General features: G+C 32.3%; 1 protein-coding gene across 1 annotated transcript in view; it reads right to left on the reverse strand.

The window, feature by feature from the left end:
* Positions 1 to 8,046: 8,046 nt before the first annotated feature.
* LOC114333561 (uncharacterized) overlaps positions 8,047 to 23,320 on the reverse strand; it is a 74,327-nt gene continuing 59,053 nt past the window's right edge. The window contains exons 4-5 of the mRNA XM_028283452.2: positions 9,117 to 9,268; positions 8,047 to 8,236 (exon numbers count right to left, since the gene is read on the reverse strand). Coding sequence (XP_028139253.2) covers positions 8,053 to 8,236; positions 9,117 to 9,268 — 336 coding nt within the window. The 3' untranslated portion in view covers positions 8,047 to 8,052. The remainder of the gene's footprint in view (positions 8,237 to 9,116; positions 9,269 to 23,320) is intronic.

A 23,320-nucleotide genomic window follows, 5' to 3' on the forward strand; every position in this document is an offset into this window, starting at 1 on the left:
ATGTAACGATCCACCATCAAACTCCCTTCGCGACCACCACTGAGCACGAAAACAAGCTTTGTTTTTCCTTCTAAAGATATACCACCCCAAAATATATACGAACTACCTCCATAGATCACTGTTTTGATATTGCAGCACTGGGTAAATGGTTCTCCGGGCCTCCGATGGACGCGTCGTCTTCTGTTATTGTTTTGAAAGTACATTAGACTCTCGTCAGAAAACAAAACTCTGCCCCATTAGCCAAGGTCCCAATTGACGTATCCTCGAGAAGGTCCTAATTGACGTGTCCAACTGAAGTCGAGATTGTTTTTGACGTGCATTCAATTTAAGCCCTGTGTAAGGTTATCTGGGAGTCAAAGTAGCAGCCTTAAGTCTTCTCCTAACTATCCACTGAGTTACGGTAACACTTCGAACATTCTTCAAGGATTGTTGAAGCAAACTCGCGTCGCGCGCCGATTCAGCAAAGTACTCTGGACAATGAATCGATCATCCCTCTATCTATGGCATTACACGTCACTAACAACCTGTTCGTCGACTATCGATGGTAAGCTCTTAAAACTGTAGACTGCGTCATAAGGAGGTGACGGGCGAGAGTCATCTGACTGTCTATTGCAAATGTTTGTTACAAATATTTATAACACATATTTTTTGGAAGCTCTACAATAGACAATATTTTTTTGCATTAATTGTTTTAATTCAGAGAAGACAGCATGGAATTATTAAGCATAAACTACAATTTATTGATTGGGTCCATTTTTGTGCTCGAGAGTGTGGTAGTAATTTATCACTGGATATATCTTTTCGGATTGTCCATTTTTTGTTCCATTTCTCCAGTTTTTGAGTTTGTGTCATGTAATTTTTTTAACACACTTTTCCCTCCCGTTTTAAATGCATTATATTTTTTCTATTTTTTGTCTAATTTCCTTAGATAGTATTTTTTGGGTATTATCATCTCTAGTATGTTTCGGATAAATATGCTTGTATAAGGACATATGCTAGGACATTTATGTATAATAATTTATAACTGGAGATTTTTGAGTAGCGAAATTATAATTTGATGCTGACTTTGTTGTAGCTGATAGAGGACGCCACATATGCCACATATGTGGCATGCCTTTAACTTTTTTGCTCTTCAAATTGGGGCTCTTTGAGTTAAAAGATATTAAAGATACATTATTTAAACAAAAAGTATATACTTGCTAATAACTTCACAATTCAAAAATTTTGGAGATAATTGCATTTTACAAATCCGTTGCATAACTGTGATTTACCGTCATTTTTCCAGACAACTAAGGCAAAATCGACAAAAACGACAATACTTTGGAATTTTGGTATCAAATATCTTTAACTAACGCAAATATTTAGATTTACTTTCCCAAATATTAAAGAAAAAATGGTATTCCTACGCTAATATGTTTTACATACATTAGGAGGCATGTGGGTGGAATGATAAAGTAAAACCTGTGATGTAAGGTTTTAATCAACATAAAATTGTACATAACGCTAACAAAATGAGTTTGAGAATAAATTGGCAGTGACACTAACTTATGTCAACACTGTTAGTATAAAGTTGTCTACACAATATTTAAAGTTACGGCCAATGCAATACAAGTAGGTTAATATCACATCATTCTCCCACATTATAGTCTTCCAAATACCGTGGTAAATGACGAACTCTTTCAGATCTTCTAGGCGCTCCTGAAGGAGGTGTTGTTGAACTTCGTCGAGAACACTCTGGGGGTTCTTCAACAAGTAATGGAGCCGGTGGAGGGAGAGATATAGACGTATCTGCTTGGGGCTGCATGTTTTGCGTGGTTGTAGATGAGGATTCATTGAAGTTCGAATGTAACTCATGTAGGTCCTCTACCAACACTGGTTTTTGATCTGGTATCTCTAGTATGTCTCCCTCACCTCGTCCAATTGGAGCCAGATGACGATTCGACACTGTGGTCTCCCGTCTGTCTTTCAGTTTAACAAAAGAGTATTCAGGATTTGCCTCTATTACCTCTACTTCTTCTACGATAAGGAAATACTTGCTTTTCCGATCGAACCTTTTCATCAATACATGCCCTGATTCTGCTAGCCATGACGGTATTGTATTCCCATTTGCAGACCTACGTGTGTGCACGAACATTCTTTCACGTGGCGTACAGTTAGTTGCGGTAAATAACAATGAACGAATAGAATGCAGAACATTCGGCAAATATTGTTCCCAAGTCTCAATAGGTACTTCATGTGATTCACAGGCCAATTGGATAGCTTTCCAGACAGTAGAATTCAACTTCCCCACTTGACCATTTCCTTGAGGATTATAAGCAGTAGTTCTACTAGTCGCGATCCCTCTGAAGTTGAGAAACTCTTTGACTTCGGCTGATAGAAATTGAGTCCCTCGATCGGAATAGATATATGCAGGCATTCAAGCATCATGAATAAGTTATTTAAATTCTTGATTACTGTTTTGGCACTAATGTCACTACATGGAAAAGCAAATGGGAATCTGGAATACTCATCTATTACCGTAAGAATATAACGATTATTGGTATTCGAAGGCACTGGTCCTTTAAAATCGAAACTAAGGCGTTCGAAGGGAGATGTGGCTTTTATGAGCTTCGGAAGAGGTTCCTAAAGTACCTAGGTTTGATTTTAGTACATACTTGACAGTCACCAGTCATATTCTTAACTGCATCAAGAGAGAAAGGTAGATTCTTTGATTTTATCCAGTGAAACATACGTGTTACTCCTGGATGACAAAGTGCTGTGTGAAGTGACTTGAGTTTTGATGCACCTGCCATCGTGGCAGTAGCGCAAGAGCAGATGCGTGATAAAGCATCCGCTGCTAGGTTGTCTTTTCCTGGTCGATACACAATGTCATATTTATAAGGTGCCCATTCAAGTCGCCATCTTTGTATTTTTTCATTCTTAATTTTTGCTGGAATGCTTCGTGTTAAACATAAATGTTACAGACCTTTGATCAGTGATGACTGTGAAAGGCTTTCCTATAAGATAATGGCGCCACTTCTTTAGAGATCCAACGATAGCGTACGCTTCTTTCTCCACAGCAGAATGGTTCAGCTCACTAGAGTTAAGTGATCTTGGAAAAAAAAGCAACGGGTCTGGAATCCTGACTCAAGGTAGCAGCAATTGAGTGTTCTGAAGTATCAATTTCAACAACAAATAGCATATTTTCATTGATAGCATGAACAGACGACTTTGCAACTATAGATTTTAGATTTTCAAAACATGATAAAGTATTTTCGTTTTAAGGAAAATTGTTGACATGAGCTAATGTGTGGACCTTTTCGGAAAAGTTGGGAATCTATTTTGAATAATGAGCAAACATACCCAGTACTCTTCTGAGAGATGCAGTGTCATTCGGTGGAGGCATTTTTAATAAGGGTTGTAGTCTGCTACCATCTGGCTTTATGATATGGTTTGGGCCTATAGTATAACCGAGTAAGTTTATTACTGTTTGATTAAATTTGCTCTTCGGTTTGTTTAGAGTCAAGCCGTATTTGTCTGTGGCTTTCAGAAAGTTCTCAAGATTTTTGTCATGTTCTACTTTCGTCTTGCCACAGACAGTTATGTCATCAAGGTAGGCATATGTCCCTTCAAGATTTTCTGTGCGTATGAGTCAGTCGATTGTTCTTTGGAAACTGGCTACACCATTGGGAGCACCAAACGGAATACGTCGAAATTGGTACAGTTTACCAGCGGCTTCCAAGGCTGTATACAGCTTTTCATGTGGAAGCATTGGGACCTGATGGTATGCATTTTGAAAATCTAGTGCACTAAAGACAGTGAATTGTGACACTTAAAAAAAAATAAAACAAAAATAAAAAAATAAACTTTAAAAAAATTTCTTCGATATTTGGTAGTGGATAGGCATCAAGTTGTGTGAATCGATTAACTGTCTGAGAATAATCAATGACAAAGCGCTTCTTGTGAGTTTCGTTTTTGGTGATAAGGACTTGCGCTCTCCAAGAGGATTGACTTTCTTCAATAATGCCATCGTTTAAAATCTTCTTCACCTCATTTTTAATAAAAATCTGATCTTCAGCACTGTACCTGCGTGATTTTACTGCGATTGGTTTACAATTTGAAGTCAGGTTACAAAATAAAAGAACTGCAGGAACTGAGGCTTCAACGACGCTACACATTTTGAATATTTCTTTAGGTCCTCCAAATTCAAACTCTAGACTCGAGTGGTTAGATAGAATATCATGACCAATTATTATATCAGCACAGAGATTTTTAACTATAAGTAAGTTAATGTTGTCATAGGAGTGGTCGCCAATTTGAATATTTTGACAAGTTGCACCTTTAACTTGAGAGGAATGAGATAATGAGGCCATAGAAACAGTCTGCGTACATGGCTTTCTAGGGAGTTTGCATATGTTAGCGAAGTCTTCATTAACAAAACTGGCAGAGCTACCCGTATCTATAAGGGCATCAGCACGAAGGCCTTTTATAAAAGCAGGCACGATAGCTTTCTTCAACGAAGAGGAGTAGCAGCAAGAATGCAGGCTGTACAGTTATCGTAGCCTTCAGATACATTGGTAGATGCACTAGTGCTCTTGGAGCGGCAAACCTTTGCAAAGTGTCTCTTTTTATTACAGGATTTACAGATGGATTTCCGAGCAGGACAGTTCTTCCTTGGATGTATTGGTCCACCGCAGAAAAAACATTTGTGTCCTGACCTAGAAGAGTTAGCAGTATAATTGGTAGCAGCTGTCACAGTGACAAGTTTAGAATTCGTTGGAGACCTCTGTGACTCAAATTGATCGTTACCAGGTAGAGCACTGAGTGTTGGATTTTAACTTACATAAACCTGAGAGTTGAGTTCTGCCATTTCCATTGAAATAGCTATGTCTGTTCGCTAAACTCAGACGCAAATTTCTAGATATTTTAGTCGGTAATTTTGCCAATTTCAGTAAAATTGGCAAAAAATAATTATTAAATAGTTAATAATCACTAAATAGTTAGTAATTTTGCCAGTTTTTGCAAAATTGGCAAAAAACAAAAAAATTATCGACTAAAATATCTAGCCAGTTGCGTCTGAGTTTAGCGAACAGACTATATATTATAAGTTTCTTCGAAAGTTAATGTCAGACTCTCTAATAATCTTGATCGTATCTTTGCGGACGTCATTCCAGTGAAAAAGCTCCACGGATCGTATCATTTTTATTAGTACCAGAATCTACAGTAGTAAAATTGCACTCCTTAGCTAACTGCTTTAACCCTTAAACGCCCAACCTTTTTTAGGTTCCATGTACGCCCAAGGGTGGGTAAAAAATGTCCACCTCGAAAACAGCTAAATATTTGTTGAGAGTTGTTGGAAATGGATTAAACTTAAGAATATTATTCTTAATAAACACAGCATCTTCTAAAATATTAATATAAACAATTTACAAACCTTACAACAAAATTACAGTGTACATCAAAATTAACATAACAGTAAAAGCCAGTAATTCAGATTTGTCGATTTTCTCCACATTCTTCCTTTCAGCCTCCTCATTGGCAGATAATTATGTCGATTATGTAATTATACGTCGATAATTATATGGATTATGTACATTGCACGTGAGTATAACCTAATATTTTTTTAACCCTAGTCAAAATTTCAACATCTTTGCCCTTTTTATCAGGTTATATTCATTTTAGGTAAGCACTGATGATGACTGGTAAACCAGTCGAAAACTAGTTATGTGAATTGATGTGGCCCTTTTGAGGGATTTTTAAATATAACTTTTATACAGCATTTATTGTTTTTATATGGATTATGTTCCTACCAATAAGAAATTATATAGAAACCTTTAGTAACAAGTTTTATCAAGGGTGTACTTTTTATGCCGGCTCATATTTAACTCAAGGTATTACTTTTATTTTTAAAAATATCGGTAGAACCAAATTAACATTCGATAAAGGGCTGTCTTTTTAACAATAAATAATTTTTTTAAAATTTTAAAACACGTAATAAATATGTTACAAAGGAATACGCATTAGGTGGACATTTTTTACCCACCCTTGGGCGTTTAAGGGTTAAAGATTGCATGTAAGAATCGATAGTCTCATCTGTCTGTTATCGTCTAGTGATTAGCATGTGACGAGCATGAATAATATTATTTGGTTTGATGTATATTTTATCAAGCGTTTGAATGGATTCGTTGTAAGTTTTACAATCGCTTATCAAGGTATGTATATGCTCGTGGCGAAATATTATTTATTAACAGTTGTAGCTTAATATTGTTAATATCAAGGAGTGGTCCTGGTCCAGCAGAACCATCAGCAGAAACAGCGGGGGTAACAACCTGGGCAGCCAAAAAGTTCATAAAAGTTCTTTTCCAGTGGTCCCATTCCTTTGCTGTTGATTTCAGAGATAGATCCCCATCGAACCTCTCGGGCCTTAGATACTTCTCCATTATGTTGATTAAATTGGAATGATAAAGTAAAACCTGTGATGTAAGGTTTTAATCAACATAAAATTGTACATACCATAGAGGTATATATTAACATAGAGGGAGCCTGCCTTCCGCGCTTCCTGACGACAAGATCTCTTGGACTGGTTTGCTGCATCTCTTTCTAACACATTGTATCGAAAATCTATGATGACATTCAGTGTGAATATAGGCACGGAAGAGGAGGACAACTATAGCAGCTTTACTATGCGTAAGAGTGAAACAGCACTAGTCCAAATAAAAAAGATGGTGTCGTCACTTCGCTCTGAATGACACTCTCTCTATGCTAATATATAACTCTATGGTACATACCGCTAACAAAATGAGTTTGAGAATAAATTGGCAGTGACACTAACTTATGTCAAACACTGACAGAATAAAGTTGTCTACACAATATTTAAAATCAAGTATATTCAAATGGGAAATAAGCCACAATTTTACCTAAAAATGATTTTATTAACGTTTCGACGCCCAAGTCGGGTGTCGTTGTTAAAATACAAAATAATACTAAATAAACAAAATGTTGCTTAGTAAAAAATTCTTCTAATAATTTATTTAATCTGACTCATTTATATCGGCAATTCAGACACGTATTATACATTTTAAAGTAGACGACTTTAAAATGATATTGCCAATATTGATGAGTTGCGTTCCTGGGACGACTTTACTAAAAGATAGTTCATTCGATTACATGAAATCAATCCCAACTCAAGAATATCCGCCACAAAAAATCATAGCATGTGATCTGTCTTTAAAAAGACAACTAAATGCAACGGTGGCACTGAAATTCTCGCGTTAGAGATTCCGTAGTAAATCACGAGGGAAAAACCTCGTGATACTATCTCGACATCGTAAGTATTTGGGTTTACATTTAGTTTACTCTCAAAACTAATACCAAATTCTGACTTGATATTTTAAATTTTAAATAATACTAAAATACTAAATATGTACTAACTCGATATGTTACTGATTTACTAATTGTGGTATTTTCTTTCTATTGACTTCCTCCTTTAATATGGGTAACCACATCCTACTGCATTCTACCGAGGAATTTGCGACACAATTGGTTTCATTTAGCATAATTAGAGCCGCTTTTTTGATTTTCCTCTTTTTACTATCTGCTTCTTTTAGGACTATACTTGAATCTCTTCACTGAACTCTATGTTCATTATCCCATGCGTGTTGACATATTTGAGATCTATCAAATTCTCTATTTTTTATATAAGACTGATGTTCATTTACTCTAACGTTTAATGGTCTTGACGTTTCACCTGTATAAAATTGTTCGCATTCACAAGGTATTTTATAAATACAATTCTTTTTTCATTTTTATGTAAAATTTTTAAAATCATTTTTAGGTAAAATTGTGGCTTATTTCCCATTTGAATATACTTGATTATAAAAATGCCACAAAAAAATAGCTTCAGAACAACAATATTTAAAGTTACAACCAATGCAATACAAGTAGGTTAATATCACATCAGTGGGGATGGGCCTTTCTTTCTTACGATGAAGATTTTCAACGTCCCAGAAATGATAGAAAAGACTATACATGAATTATATATTACAGAAAAAAAAATAAAACGACGGCTTAAGCTTAAACATGTAATATTTTGTGAATGATTTCATTTACAGCATCGACAATACCACACAAAGTACCTTTGAAAATATTTTGAATTATTGATAAAATAAGTGGATGTAAAAACGTAGTTACTACTGCTGTCATGGCATTGGTTAACCAATCAATCCATTCATGTCCAGTAAAGTGAATGTCGATAGATCTAAAAGAAAAAATGTGTAAAAATGTGTCTCTAGTTAGTCCTTTAATTAGAATGATAAAAAGATCTTAAATTATCTTACTAATTCAACCTATCGATGTCTGATTTAAACACAAAAATTTGTGCACAAATACTCGCACCCGGTGTACCGCATGGTGTTGTCTAATAATAAAAGTACGATACTCTTTTTTACACTTCAAGTGGACTTCACCCACAGCTGACTGACGACTGAAGAGGTATATGCAGCAGCAATTCAAAATCTCCACTACAACCAGAGTTACTGGAAATTATTTATAGGGCCGGTCTCACACACCGTGTGCGAGTAGCGGAGGGTTAATGCCTGAAGGCGACGAAGCCTGTCATATACTGGTTGTGTGCCCTTGTTGGACTAGTGCATCTTTCCCTTACATCAGCAATTTCTTGTTCATTGAAAACGCTGCCATAATCGTCCTACAGTAGTTTTGCTAGAATGCACAGCTTCTGCCACGTTGCGAATGTTCATGTTCATACCACCCTGTATCATACCCTCTGTTTCACGATCAAGAAGATTTCTTCGCTTATTAAGTTGGTTAAATCCACAATAACAACAAATTTGAGCTACACTTTCAGCAACAAATGTACTGAATATGTATACTTTTAAGTTGAGTAACTTAAATTTACCTACCTTTTTAAAAATCAACAAATACACAAACCGATATAATAAATTGTGATTAGATAAGTCCAACTAATAATAAACAAATTTTATTTTAACAGAAAAATATTGCTTCTTGAAAGTAAACAACTTTTATCCATGTCCTTTAGACCATTTTTATTTTGTATTTGGAAATAGGCATAGTCATTGCATCTAGTAATGTATATTATGTACTTTACATGTTTTACTTACCCTGTATTCATAATATCAAAATTGTCAAGAGTTGCATTATAAGTGTTAAAATCAAAACTTAATGCTGCTTGTGCTATCACGTCCTCAATTGTTCCTTCTACCTCGCCCTCTATATTAAACAGAAGATAGTGTGTAATGTAGTGGTAAACAAACTGGAAAAATAAATTGATAATTACTGGTGGAACTATTTTAAGAGTGTAATTATATACACTATCGCTCTAATTATTTTGATACTGGTTCGGTATAGGTAATAAATATGGTCATTACATTTACAGTTTTTAAAAATTCAGAGCTTGCTTTATACTCAAAGGAGCTAATATTTTTCAGCCAATAGCCAGTCAGAACTTTTTGAAGTTATACTTCTTTAGGCGCGATTGAGAGTAAAATTTAATAATTCTGCGCGCATGCGCACACAGACAGTATGGTATAAACGTTATACGAGATCTGATTGGGTGTTAAAATCATCTGTCAATAATTGTTCAATATGGCGATTTTAGATAAACAAATTAATGTTGTGTATATTAGTTTTTATTGTTGTGATGGCAGAGAAAAATGCAAGTTTATAATATTGTAGTGACTTTTTAAATAGTTTTTAAAAGCGACAGGGACGTAATAATTGTAAATGTTTCAGTATCCTAATAAAAAATTTCATAGGTAGGACCTACCTATTTGGAAAATTTAAAAAGAACCTACTAAAATAGTATGTAATGCTTTGATTTACATAATTTGATTACCATCAAAATTTCTATTAATATTCACCTAATATATTGTTTTCTTACTCTATGTTTTGTTGTATTCTAATATTTCTTTCAATTCTAAATAATTTCAATTCAAAATCAAAATAATTTGGTTAAATTCAGAACCGTCAAAAGTTTAATCGGTTTAGTTAGTTTATCTTCGCACATGATGACACATGGTCTCCGTGGGTAAAAGTTTAAGGTGAATGAATTTCAATACTAACTGCGCTGATAAGCGGGTTCGAACCCCAATGGAAACTTTCATTTTTTTATTTTTTCTTTATACATTTTATGATTGTAAGTTTATTATTCCATAATGGCCCTGCCGCAAGGAGACTAGATCGAACCTGGCCTCAGCTCCTATTTTAAAACTTAAACATAAATAGAATAAGATGAGACATCATTGGAAGTCTCTTCTTCATGCCCAAAAACATGGAACAAATTTACTTAATACTCTTTTAATGATGTAGATTGTAAATAAACATAATTACATAAAAAAAAAGTTTATTATATATTTTTTTTTTCAGAAAATACGTATTTAGTTAAAAATTTTTCCTACATTGTTCAGAAATCATTTGTGGCATTTTTCAATGTGTCTGTTTGTGTGTGTTTTATTCTTTTATTATTTTAATTGTTGGCACGGTTTTAATAAAAAAATTTGGGAAGTAGTAAGTATTAACATTAGTTTCATATTTAAATAAAATATAAATAAACTGTTTAAAGTTAAAGTATATTAATTTCGTTGAAATCATATAATAGAAATATAACTTCTTACGTGCGTACAAAGTACACACACATTCTTCTTATTTGTTTTCTATTCATACATAAAGAAGGCAATGAGGTCCTTAGAATTCCATAGCAAACTCTTCCACAGCTCTCTACTCAGTTCAAAAGCTGCAGCTGGCCGCTATGGACTATCCAAGTTTCTCACCACATTTTTCCATTATACATCTTCTTCTTCTTCTCTTTTAATATGTACATAATATATCAAATTATCAGGATTAATAAATTTAGAGGTTAATTTTAGTTTCACAGATAAATTTCATTAAACAATCATATACAGGTCTACTTAAGTTGGAAACATATGGGAAACTTTTTTGTTATTCATTTTACGAAAAAAAGTTATTCTTTATAAAAAGTTCTGCATGCTCTAAAACCTAAGATTCAATCATCAGATATCAAATTTTGTGAATATTATACGAGGTATGTCAAAAAATATGAACTTCGTTCAAGAGTAAAGTATCTTTATTTCTCTCAATATCGAAAATTCTTATTATGAAAAGTTGTTTGGAAATAAAAACTAAGATCAAATATGCAATTACATGCTTCTAATTGGAAAAAAATATTTTCCAAATTTTTCTCAAATTTATTGATACTAACTTCGTTTTTATTTATTACACATACGATAACTCTTTTATTATTACTTTTACGAAAAAAAGGTATTCTTTATAAAAAGCTCTGTATGTCCTAAGACCGAAGATGCAACTATCAGATATCACATTTTACTAATTTTATACGATGTATGTCAAAAAATTTGAATTTCACTCAAGAGTAAAATACCTTTATTTTTCACAATATTGAAAACGGTTATTAAAAAAGTTGTTTAGAATTAAAAACTATGTTTCAATATACAATTACATCCTTCTAATTGAAATATTGTGAAATATAAAGGTACTATAATCTTGAGCGAATGTATGTCCTAAGACCGAAGATGCAACTATCAGATATCACATTTTACTAATTTTATACGAGGTATGTCAAAAAATTTGAATTTCACTCAAGAGTAAAATACCTTTATTTTTCACAATATTGAAAACGGTTATTAAAAAAGTTGTTTAGAATTAAAAACTATGTTTCAATATGCAATTACATCCTTCTAATTGAAATATTGTGAAATATAAAGGTACTATAATCTTGAGCGAATTTCATATTTTTTGACACACCTCGTATAAAATTAATAAAAGTTGATATATCATGGTTGTGTCTAAGATTTTAGACCATGCAAAGCTTTTTACGAAAAATAACTTTTTTTTGTAAAATGAATAATAAACGAGTTATCATATTTGCAAAAATTAAAAACGATATTGGGTACCCATAAATTTGAGAAAAAATTTTTTTTTTCAATTAGAAGCATGTAATTGCTTATTTGATCTTAGTTTTTAATTCCAAACAACTTTTTATCATAAGAATTTTCGATATTGAGAGAAATAAAGGTACTTTACCCTTGACCGAAATTCATATTTTTTGACATACCTCGTATAATATTGAGAAAATTTAATATATGATGATTGAATCTTAGGTTTTGGGTCATGCAGAACTTTTTATAAAAAATAACTTTTTTTCGTAAAATTAATAATAAAAAAGTTTCTCATATGTTTCCAACTTAAGTAGACACGCTGTATATTTTTGCTGTTCAGAGACAATAGATAGGATATATTGAAAGGTGGAAAAACATTACATTTTATTAAATCTTCGATTAAGTTATATGTATATGGAATGTATTTTTTGCAGTCACAGAAAGTATGATTCAAATTACCCACCTTCTGAAATTCAGTACAAAGATTTGAATCAAAAACTTTAATTCTTGCTAGATGTAGAGGGAAACATGCATGTCCAAACTTCATTCTGAATAATGTTGTTAATATATCTTCGAGGTACTACATAATTTTTAAACCAATATATATTTGGAACAGAAGGTTGAATCAGTGAATATTAGTTTGGATTGTTTACAAAGGTCTCGCCATGATTGGCTCTACTGATTTTTAACTCGATGCTTAATAGTGTTAACTAAATCAGATATGCAAAACTTACGAATATTTGAAGTACCACACTCAATATCTTTTTTAGCTAAATTATCAACATATTCATTATGCGTTAGTCCTATATGAGCCTTAACCCATAGAAAGTTCACTTTTCTTTTATTTTTATGAATTTTAAAAAGGATTTTCTTAATTAGTAGGATATAAATGTTTGAATTGTTATTGGGAAAATCTATAGTTTGAATAGCAAGAAGAACAGAGAGTGAATCCAGTGCCAACTAACGTCTTAGATGCATCTGTATATATATTTACAGAGTCTGGCCAATTCTCTAAGAATGTTCTTAAGATGTTAGAGCTAATATGGGCCATTCCACGAACATACTCCTGTTTTGGATTACTTCGACAACGAATATTTTACTGTGCAACATAAGAAGTACGAAAGTAAATGGCGCTAATAATTATTCCAATAAACAACAATGTAATTTGCCATTTACTTTCGTTCTTCTTATTTTGCACAGTAAAATACTCGTTGTCGAAGTAATCCAAAACAGGCGTATGTTCGTGGAATAGGGTATATCACTGTTTTCATGGTAACTTGGTTTTACTAATTTAACTGTATGTAAAAAATAATGAAAATCTTCAAGTCCAAAGCCATCAATTACGTTATAATCACAGTCAAAATTTGACAGATCTCAAAAAGCCTCGCAAAGTGGAGGCGAGTCGTTTAGCTTTCAGTATTTATTAGTTAAATCCGCTACATTCTACTCCATTAAAATGTTACATTTTTTAAGCCGTACCTTGCATTTGTTAGAGGAGTCAATTTTATTTCTTTAATGTGTAAGGGGGATCAGTAGAAGCTTAAGTTCAAGTTTTTGGGGTCGCCACCCTTGTCCCCCGGCCGCCATCTTAGAAATGGAGTGCAAAGGGGCTTCGCGCTATATCTCGTAAACTACCAACTCTACGGAAAATCTAATTAAACATAAAAGGTAGCAAAATAAATTTTCTACAATTTTGTTTCTATTACTTTTTATCAACAAAAAAGATATAAACAAAAATATGTAAACATTTTATAACAAGTTTCTTTTTGGAGGATATAACTTTTTTCAGTTCATTTTAAAATAATAGTACATTGTTTACCGGGTAGGAAAAGCTTAACATTCCTGGACGACTGTGAAGATTGCTAAGTCGAGGCGCAAGCCGAGACTTAGCAACACAGAGTCCAGGAATGTGGCTTTTCCTACGAGGTAAACATACTATTTTTCCGCAAATCGTTTAAAATTCGACAGATACAGTCGAACCCGCTTATTGGAATAGCCTTTGTGCAAGGCAAAAATATTCTTATAACCGGGATATTCTAATAACCGATCATTGGTGGCTAGTCGAAATAAGTGTTACCGAATATACGTAATAATATTATTTACATACTGTGCCAATGTGTAGTTTTACATACTATACCAATATGTAGTTTTATTACATACTATGCCAATATGTATATCATATTATATGTACCTACATATTCAGTGTATGTAAATGGTTTTAGGTCTTTTTACGTCAATAATACAGTAGTGTAACTAGTACTTATCTATGTATGTGTTAAATACCAAATTACATTACATGTATGTGAATGAATACATTATATAATTAATATGAAATGTATGCAATATGTAGATATGTAAATATTTTCTTATTAAAATGCATACCTATATAACAAAATTACTTTTTTTTTCTTGAGAAATTATTGGTAATTATAGCTTTTTCGTTGTTAATCCGTGTGGTCATCCTTAATCCATTGGTTGAATAGAAGTTTTATTGGCGTCAAGAAATGGATTGTTACATTCTTGTTCTTTTCTCTTCTTTTCGAATTTAACAAAGCCATAATTCCATCTTGCAAACAAGTAGGTACTCTCTGAGTGAATTCTAACTAAACTGCTTCTAACAATTTTATAACAGGCAACAGTGCCTTTGTGTAGACAAATAAAAATTATTTTATGACCCATGCATTTGTCGGCTATGCTAAAGATCGAATTGGTATTCCTAACAAAGTAATAAATATTTATTACCCTAATAATATCTAATCCAGCACTACCGGCCGTTGACGACAAACCATAATACCAAACATAATTTAAATTTTTAGTAAATTGTAAAAAAAAATATTCTTTGACCTGCAAAATATGCTAATAAGCGGTATTATCTAGTTAGATCCTATTCCAATAAACAGATAAATTTATTAAGGAGTAAATGGAAATGTTTCAGGAACTTGAATTTATATTCCATAAACCGGGATATTCCTATAACAGAGATTCTAATAAGCGGGTTCGACTGTATTGATTGATTTAAAAAAAAACGCGATAATTTTATTCCCAAATAAATGGTGCTTTGAAATTCCTAATAAAATTACTTGGGTTCATATGGAAACGTATTGAGGTTGAATTGTCAAACTTGACGCTTATAAATAGAACACTAACAACTGTACGGAAATATCATTTCCTTACAGTAAGGAAATGACATTTCCTTACAGTAAGGAAGTCCTGACTTTTTCTTCAAGAAATTTTGACAGGAATGTCAAAATTTCCTGGCGATTTGCGGAAAAATAACATTATAGCAATTTTGTAGAGGGTTTTTCAGCGAACAATTTCCACTATAAAGTTGTTTAATTCTATTTATTTATCTAGGTTTTAGAGCGCTCCAAACTTGACCAGATTCTCGAATGCTCATAGGGATACAATAAAAAAAAGTTAGGCTTACTTTTCTATCTATACATATTTTTTATTCATACAATTTATTATGATTTTAACATTCCTATGCTATTATTAATCTGTTTTTGAACTTTCTCCCCACCATAAAACTTATAACTCTAAGCATATATTATACAGTATGTCCCTGTAAGTTGTATCCATATGGAAAACTTTTTATTATTAATTTTACGAAAAAAGTTATTCTTTATAAAAAGCTCTGAATGGTTCAAAACCTAAGATTTAACCATCAAATATCAAATTTTTTGAATATTATACGAGGTATGTCAAAAAGTTTGAATTTCACTCAAGAGTAAAGTAGCTTTATTTTTCACAATATTGAAAATTGCTATTATGAAAAGTTGTTTGGAATTAAAAACTGTATTCTAGTATGCAATTACATATTTCTAATTGAATTTTTTTTTTGAAAAATTATGGATAACTAACATTGCTATTATGAATAACAAATTGCTATTATGAAAAGTTGTTTGGAATTAAAAACTGTATTCTAGTATGCCATTACATCCTTCTAATTGATTTTTTTTTTTTGAAAAATTATGGATAACTAACATTATTTTCAGTTATTTTAATTCAGATAACTCTTTTATTATTAATTTTACGAAAAAAAGTGATTCTTAATAAAAAGTTCTGCATGGTCTAAAATCTAAAATACAACCATCTTGTGTCAAATTTTATCAATTTTATACGAGGTATGTCAAAAAATATGAATTTCGTTCAAGAGTAAAATACGTTTATTTTTCACAATATCGAAAATTGATATTATGAAAAGTTATTTAGAATTAAAAACTATGTTTCAGTATGTAATTACATCCTTCTAATTGAAATATTCTGAACTATAAAGGTACTTTATTTTTGATCTAAATTTATCTTTTTTGACATACCTCGTATAAAATTGATAAAATTTGATATAAGATGGTTGTATTTTGAGTTTTAGACCATCCAGAACTTTTATTAAGAATCACTTTTTTTCGTAAAATTAATAATAAAAGAGTTATCAGAATTGAAATAACTGAAAAAATAATGATAGTTATCCATAATTTTTCAAAAAAAAAATTTTTCAATTAGAAGGATGTAATTGCATATTAGAATATAGTTTTTAATTCCAAACAACTTTTCATAATAGCAATTTCCAATATTACGGAAAATAAAGCTACCTTACTCTTGAGTGAAATTCAAACTTTTTGACATACCTCGTATAATATTCAAAAAATTTGATATTTGATGGTTAAATCTTAGGTTTTGGACCATGCAGAGCTTTTTATAAAGAATAACTTTTTTTTGTAAAATTAATAATAAAAAAGTTTTCCATATAGATACAACTTACAGGGACATACTGTAGAAAAGACCCAGGAAGTTGTTTGCCGGTTCAGAAGAAGAATGACGCAACCGCAAAATGCAAAATTCTTAAGAAGAGCAAAAAATGAATTTTTGATATCAAAATCATAAAGTATGATCAAAATTAGCCATTCACCACACCGTGGTCAGGATCTCGAGATACAACCGTTTTTGGGGTGTGCCGCTTGTCTATGAAGTAACATAACTTTTTTCCTATTTTATATTTTGACTTAAAATTTTCCCAAAAACTTCTTCATGAACTATATTTTATTGTTGTGTTAGTTAAAATTATAAACTAAAAAATTTGTTACTCAACTTTTTTAAGTAAACATGAACTCCTTTTTTAATGTGTTTAAACATTTTGGACAAATTCCATTGTAAGTTACATACTTCAAAGATGACACAGTAAAATTTTCAAAAGGAAATATTTACAGCCACCAAGGATACAGCGAGGTAAGTTTGAAAAATCATCAAAACTGATTTTCGGTATTTTTGTATAAAATCTGATTTTTGAACATTTTCCACCAAATCTAGATAAAAATAAACTTCATATTCGGATTCAGCGACCTCGAAAACATAAAAATAGACCAAAATTGGTCATTCACCTTCAATTTGATTTTCGCGGTCGACATACCGATTGCTGCCGCTCGACTATAGAAAAGTATTTTTTTTATTGTATTCCTATAAGAATTCGAGAATCTGGTCAAGATTGGAGCGCTGTAAAACCTAGATAATAAATAAAATTGAACAACTTTATAGTGAAAATTATTCATTGGAAAATCCTCTACAAAATCGCTATGATGTTATTTTATTGTGAAATGAACGGAAAAAAGTTATAACCTCCAAAAAGGAACTTCTTACACAATCTTCTCATATTTTTGTGTATAACTTTTTTGTTGGTCACTTGACGATAAAAAGTAATAGATATAAAATTGTAGAAAATTTAATTTGCTACATTTCATATATAATGAAATTTTCTGTAGGATTGCTAGTTTAGGAGATACAGCGCAAAAGCCCTTTGCACCCCTTTTTCCAATATGGCGACCGGGGGACAAGGGTGGCGACCCCAAAAACTTGAACTTAAGCTTCTACTGAACCCCGCTACACATTAAAAAAATAAAATTGACTCCTCTAAGAAATGCAACCTAAATGTATCATTTTAATGGACTATTCAGCTTGTTAACATTTTAGTAAAGACCGATATTTAGGTAACGAATTTTCATTAAAAATTTCTGGCTGAGATATTTCCTTCTATAATTGAGTGGAATTTCTAAAACTTCTACATGTAAAGCTTTATTTGGAGTGGATTTCATAGCTCCCAAATAGATACAGAGTCCTAAGTTCTGTACAACGTCTACTTTGTTTAAAATATGTTTAGAAGCTGAGCCATATAGAATACATCCATAATCAATTATAGATCTAATATACGATCGATAGAAAAGTAAGGAAGTTTCAACATCAGCTCCCCACCAAGTCCTTGAAATTGCTTTAAGAAAATTTAGACCCTTAGTGCATTGATTTATCTTAAAGTCAATATGTAATTTCCAAGTCAATTTACGATCCAAAATCATTCCCAAATATTTACTAAGAATATTAACTAATATTAACTACTTAATTAAAATTAGCTAATATTAATTGACTTTATTTATAACAATAACAAACAAACAAACTGAATAAAATTATAACATTAGCGGAAGAACAACAAGGTTTTAAGTCTGGAAGGTCATGCAGCGACACAATATTTAAAATGAGGCAGGTTCAAGAGAAGTCTAAAATATTTGTTAAACCTTAGATGAAGCGACCTAAAGAAGGCACTTGACAGGGTTAAATTAAAGGACGTTATCCATTTATCGTACGCACGTGAGGTACAGCTGGTTCCTAAAAAACTGATATGACTATTAAAGCGTATTTTGTAGAAAATTGAGCAGTGTATTTTGAAGGATAAATACTTATTATTTACTTCATAGCTTCACTGAAGATGCATGGGATGCTGAAATAGCTATATGGAGATGGTGGTTCAACTCTGAATCGAATAAAAACAAAAACTGCCTTTATTATTTTTCATCTTTACTCAGAATTGAGTATTTGGAAACTGTCTTTCGGTCTTTTTTCTTGACGGAGAGAAGGTAAATGCGTGGCCAAAATGTCCTATTTGCTTTCTCCTATTTTCGTCGTCTCTTGTGCTTATATATTGTAAAAGCCAGAGATAGAGGATGCAGCCAGAAAGCAGTTTATTAACGAAAAGTCTTGGATTTAAAATATTGTTTATTATATTTTTGTTTCAATTATTCTAATTGTTAAAAAAGTAGTAAACTTTGTATCTAGGGCTTTTCGTTGTATTCCTCGTTTTGCGAGAGATGTCGCTAGATTGCGTCTCAAAAGGTGGAATCATTGATCGCGATGGTTTCCCTTAAATAGGCAGGGTTGTTATTATTCACTTCAGAGTTGTGACTGCATAGCTTCACTGAAGATGCATGGGATGCTGAAATAGCTATATGGAGATGGTGGTCCAACTCTGAATCGAATAAAAACAAAAACTGCCTTTATTATTACTTATTATTTACATACTGTCACTGTCACTGCCAAATCTTAAAATTTAATATATTGTTGAGTTAAGTCGTTTGTTTTATTCCTTAATAATAATAAAAATAATAACAATAACCCTATTTTATGTAAAAACTATTATTTATGTACTCTTTACAAATTGCAGGAATTTAACATAATATCAAAATTTAGACCTTAATAATAATTACAATTTATGAATTAACATAATTGATTATGTAAAGTAATGTTCAAATCAGTTAAGCCACTCTGGCTCTCATAGCCTCATATGTAATCGGTTGTTTGTTGTTTGTTGTTTGTTTGTTTATTTTATTATTTGTCTGTCATAATAAATATAATATAAACCCCCTCTGTGACTCAGTGGTAAGAGCGCCTAACCTTTGGATCGAAAGTTCCGAATGGTAGTGAGTTCGAATCCCACCAGGGCCCAGGAATTTTTTCATTTATTATAAATTAATAAATGAAAATAGTTTCTGTCCTTGTGAGATCGGTACTCACCGGAGGGACCGCAGACGTTCGGATACAATTAGCGTCTCTTTGCAAAGACAATGACGTCGACTTTGCAAAGTAACAAGACAGTTACTCAACACACACACTACACATTACACCTGAGTTAGTGATAAGTTAACTATACAATTACGTGGCTAAAGGTTCTAGTTCTAAACCAAGGCCAGAATCAGAGAAAAAAAATATAATATAATGTCAGATCAATCAAATACACTGCTCCAAATGATCAAATCTTACTAAGAGTCGTATCAGTTTTTTAGGAACCAGCTGTATGTCTAGGAATAATTAAGCGATCGAAAATATCTACCAGAACAACACAATAAAAGTAAAAGTGGAAGAAGAACTAACTGACCCAATTGAATCTGGTAATAGAATAAGACAGATGGTTCCCTGAGTCCTGTATTGCTTAACCTGATCAAGAATGAAATAATAAAAACAATAAGAACTACAAAAGGATACCAAACGGGAGAAAAACAACTTAAAATAATCTGCTATGCAGACGATGCAATATGCAATGCGAATCGCTCAAAGTGAAGATGATTTACAACGTATGCTGCACCAATCTAATATACCTAACAGCTAAAAAATAACATGCTTATTTCCCAAAAAAAAATGCATGGGTACAACAGCAAATCTACTAAGATGTAAATTAGAGCTGGATGATCAGATAATAGAACAAGTCATGGAGGTTAAATATCTAGGCATCACACTACATATCTACGGAAAGTTCGAAGCAAATGTTGAAGATCAAGTGAATAAATCAAACAGAGCCGCAGGTTGCCTGAATGAAACAATATGGAGAAATAAAAATATCGGAAAAGAAATGAAAGTTAGAATTCACAGAAAGACTTCATCAGTTGAAAGACTGATAAATTTTGTACACACTTGAATGAATTAAGGAAGTGAAAAAAAGTATATTAAAATGTGTAAATATATTTAATTTCCTTAACTAAGCGCTTTCGACAAGAATGTAATCTTCGGAGCTAATGGTCAAAGTATAAAAAAGAAGTACCACTACTTAGAGTTGTGTGTGTGCATCATATTTAGAAATTTTGTCTGCTGTGCAACTTCGGATGATGAAAAATTAATTAAACAATAAATAAGTTTAAAACAGTAAAAAACAACCACTTAAACGTTACAAACATATAAAATTTTGTTTATGGTAATGGGTATCACCCAACCATTTCAAGTGATGTCGAGTAGTTGACTTAACTACTGAGTAGTAAGGACGGCGAGAGACTTTTCCCAATAGGAAGGTGATCAGTCCACGCGAGATGGAGGACCAGAGAAGACCACGAAAACGATGGAATGACAGCTTACTGAAGGCACATTAAAAAAACAAACAGAGTTATATCTACACAAAAAGAAGAAAAAGAAGACTTTATTTATAATTTAAGCAATATATGAACTTACGTTATGTTTTATTTTTTTGCTGTTATTGAAATTTTTGAATTGATTTCACTTTTAAATCACTTAACTCATTCACAATTCAATGTTAATTCACTTCAAATCAGGAATATATATGAAGACATAGTGGAGCCCAATCAAGTGGAGCCTAGACAAAGTAATAATTATTTCGTCCAGAAATATTGGTTGAAATGGTTATTCTTTTGGAGGGAAGCCCAAGAAGGGATTTTTGCAGTTACTCGAGCGCGTTAAATTATCACATGGAGAGAAATCTTGTACCCTCTAAATGTACCTTCACCATATATTGGCTCTTAATACAGGGGAGTTAGTTAAGGGGGGTCCGAAAAAAATCTATCCTTAGAAAAACTCGAAATCGTCAGATTAAGAGCAAAACATAGTATATGTATTTCAAAAATCAGACGATTTGAACGGGACGTAAGGAAATGGGTGAGTCACAAAGTTTCATAAAAAAGCGATATTTCGCGAAATGAACGTCAGATCGAAAAACTAAAAAGTACGTGTTCAATAATTTTCAAAAATCTATCGAATGATACCAAACACGACCCCCACCGAGAGGGGTGGGGGTAAATTTAAAATGTTAAATATGAACCCCGCGATATTTCGCGAAGTGAACAGCAGATCGAAAAACGGAAAAATACACGTATTCAATATTTTTCAAAAATCTATCGAATGACACCAAACACGACTCCCCATGGAGGTGGTGTGAAGTGAACTTTAAAATCTTAAATAGGAGGCCCAATTTTTTATTGTAGATTTGGATTCCTTACGTAAAAATAAGTAACTTTTATTCGAGATATTTTTTCGAATTATGGATAGATGGCGCTATAATCGGAAAAACCGATTGTTGGAAATGGAGAATTAAATTAAAAAATGGAAAATCCCCCACTTTATCGAAAACTTAACTTAACTTTTTTTGGTTTTAGTGCCTAGTCTTCACAACCCAATGGGTTTCCATGACGTTCGAGTAATTGCAAATTTACTTTCCTACCCTACTATTTATGGTACCAAATATTACTTACACCTAACCAGTTAAGACCTAAATATACTAAACCAATCACATTTTAATCAAACAAATCAGCTGACGATAGTATGTATATATCCACATATTTTACAGTGATGAGCGCGCTAATAGTACCCGGCAAAAATAACGCAAAAGGAGGAAAACATAATACATTGTGGAGTAAAAAGAGATGAAACCCATAGAGGTGGAAATTATCGATATAAACGTATAAACTAATATTATATTACATAGTTTTCTACCTTTAGACATATCGGAGAAATATGACAACTCTCACTGTGACAGGAGAATTTTATAAAATACTCCTGTTTTCCATATTTTGCGATATTTTGCCGGTTATTAACACGCTCATCACGAATATAACTGCTTGTCGAAAGTTAGAGATGTAGAAAATTATGCTCATTTTTATAGATGATTTTTTCGTGGATAGATTAACGGATTCCGATATTTTTTTTATTATTCTAGATTTTGTTTATTATTTACACAGTTGTGCAAAGCTTTCCTTAATGTTTTTGTACTTATGCCGGGTAGAAGAAAAGAAATGTTTTTCGTATGTTAAGTTTGAGACACCCTGTAGGGAGGACGAGGTACAAATGTTAGTATACATAATATATCGGAATCGTATTGTAGTCTTATGTTTTGTGAACATTTTGTTTTTTAAATGTCCTGATATCAATCTTTAGAAATAAAGAAAACAGACGGAAATTCGGAAATCGTTATTAACATTTTTGAGTTAAGCAATTATTAGATAGTATATGTTTATAAATTGGCACTAACTGGCAAAAAAAAATAATTTTACAGTTGACTTACTGGGCTTCGATCTTATGGGCAAATAGCCATATTTTGAGTGAAATTCTGAGAGAAGTTGTACATGGTTGTACCCTCGGATCAGTGGCGGCTCGTGGAATTTGAGCAGGGAGGGCGCAGATAATAACAATTGCACACAAAAATTTGCCCTCAGGGATTTAGTAGGAATTTGATCAGGGGCAGCGGGTTTTCATTTTTCTATCGGGTGCAAAGTGGATTTCCATTTACTATTTGAACGGTGTCTTTGCAATTTGTTCCCTAGAATGTTTGCTGAGAACTATTGTAGGTTTATATACGC

This window comes from Diabrotica virgifera, chromosome 2 (genome assembly GCF_917563875.1).
Source record: "Diabrotica virgifera virgifera chromosome 2, PGI_DIABVI_V3a".
Lineage (NCBI taxonomy): Eukaryota > Metazoa > Arthropoda > Insecta > Coleoptera > Chrysomelidae > Diabrotica > Diabrotica virgifera.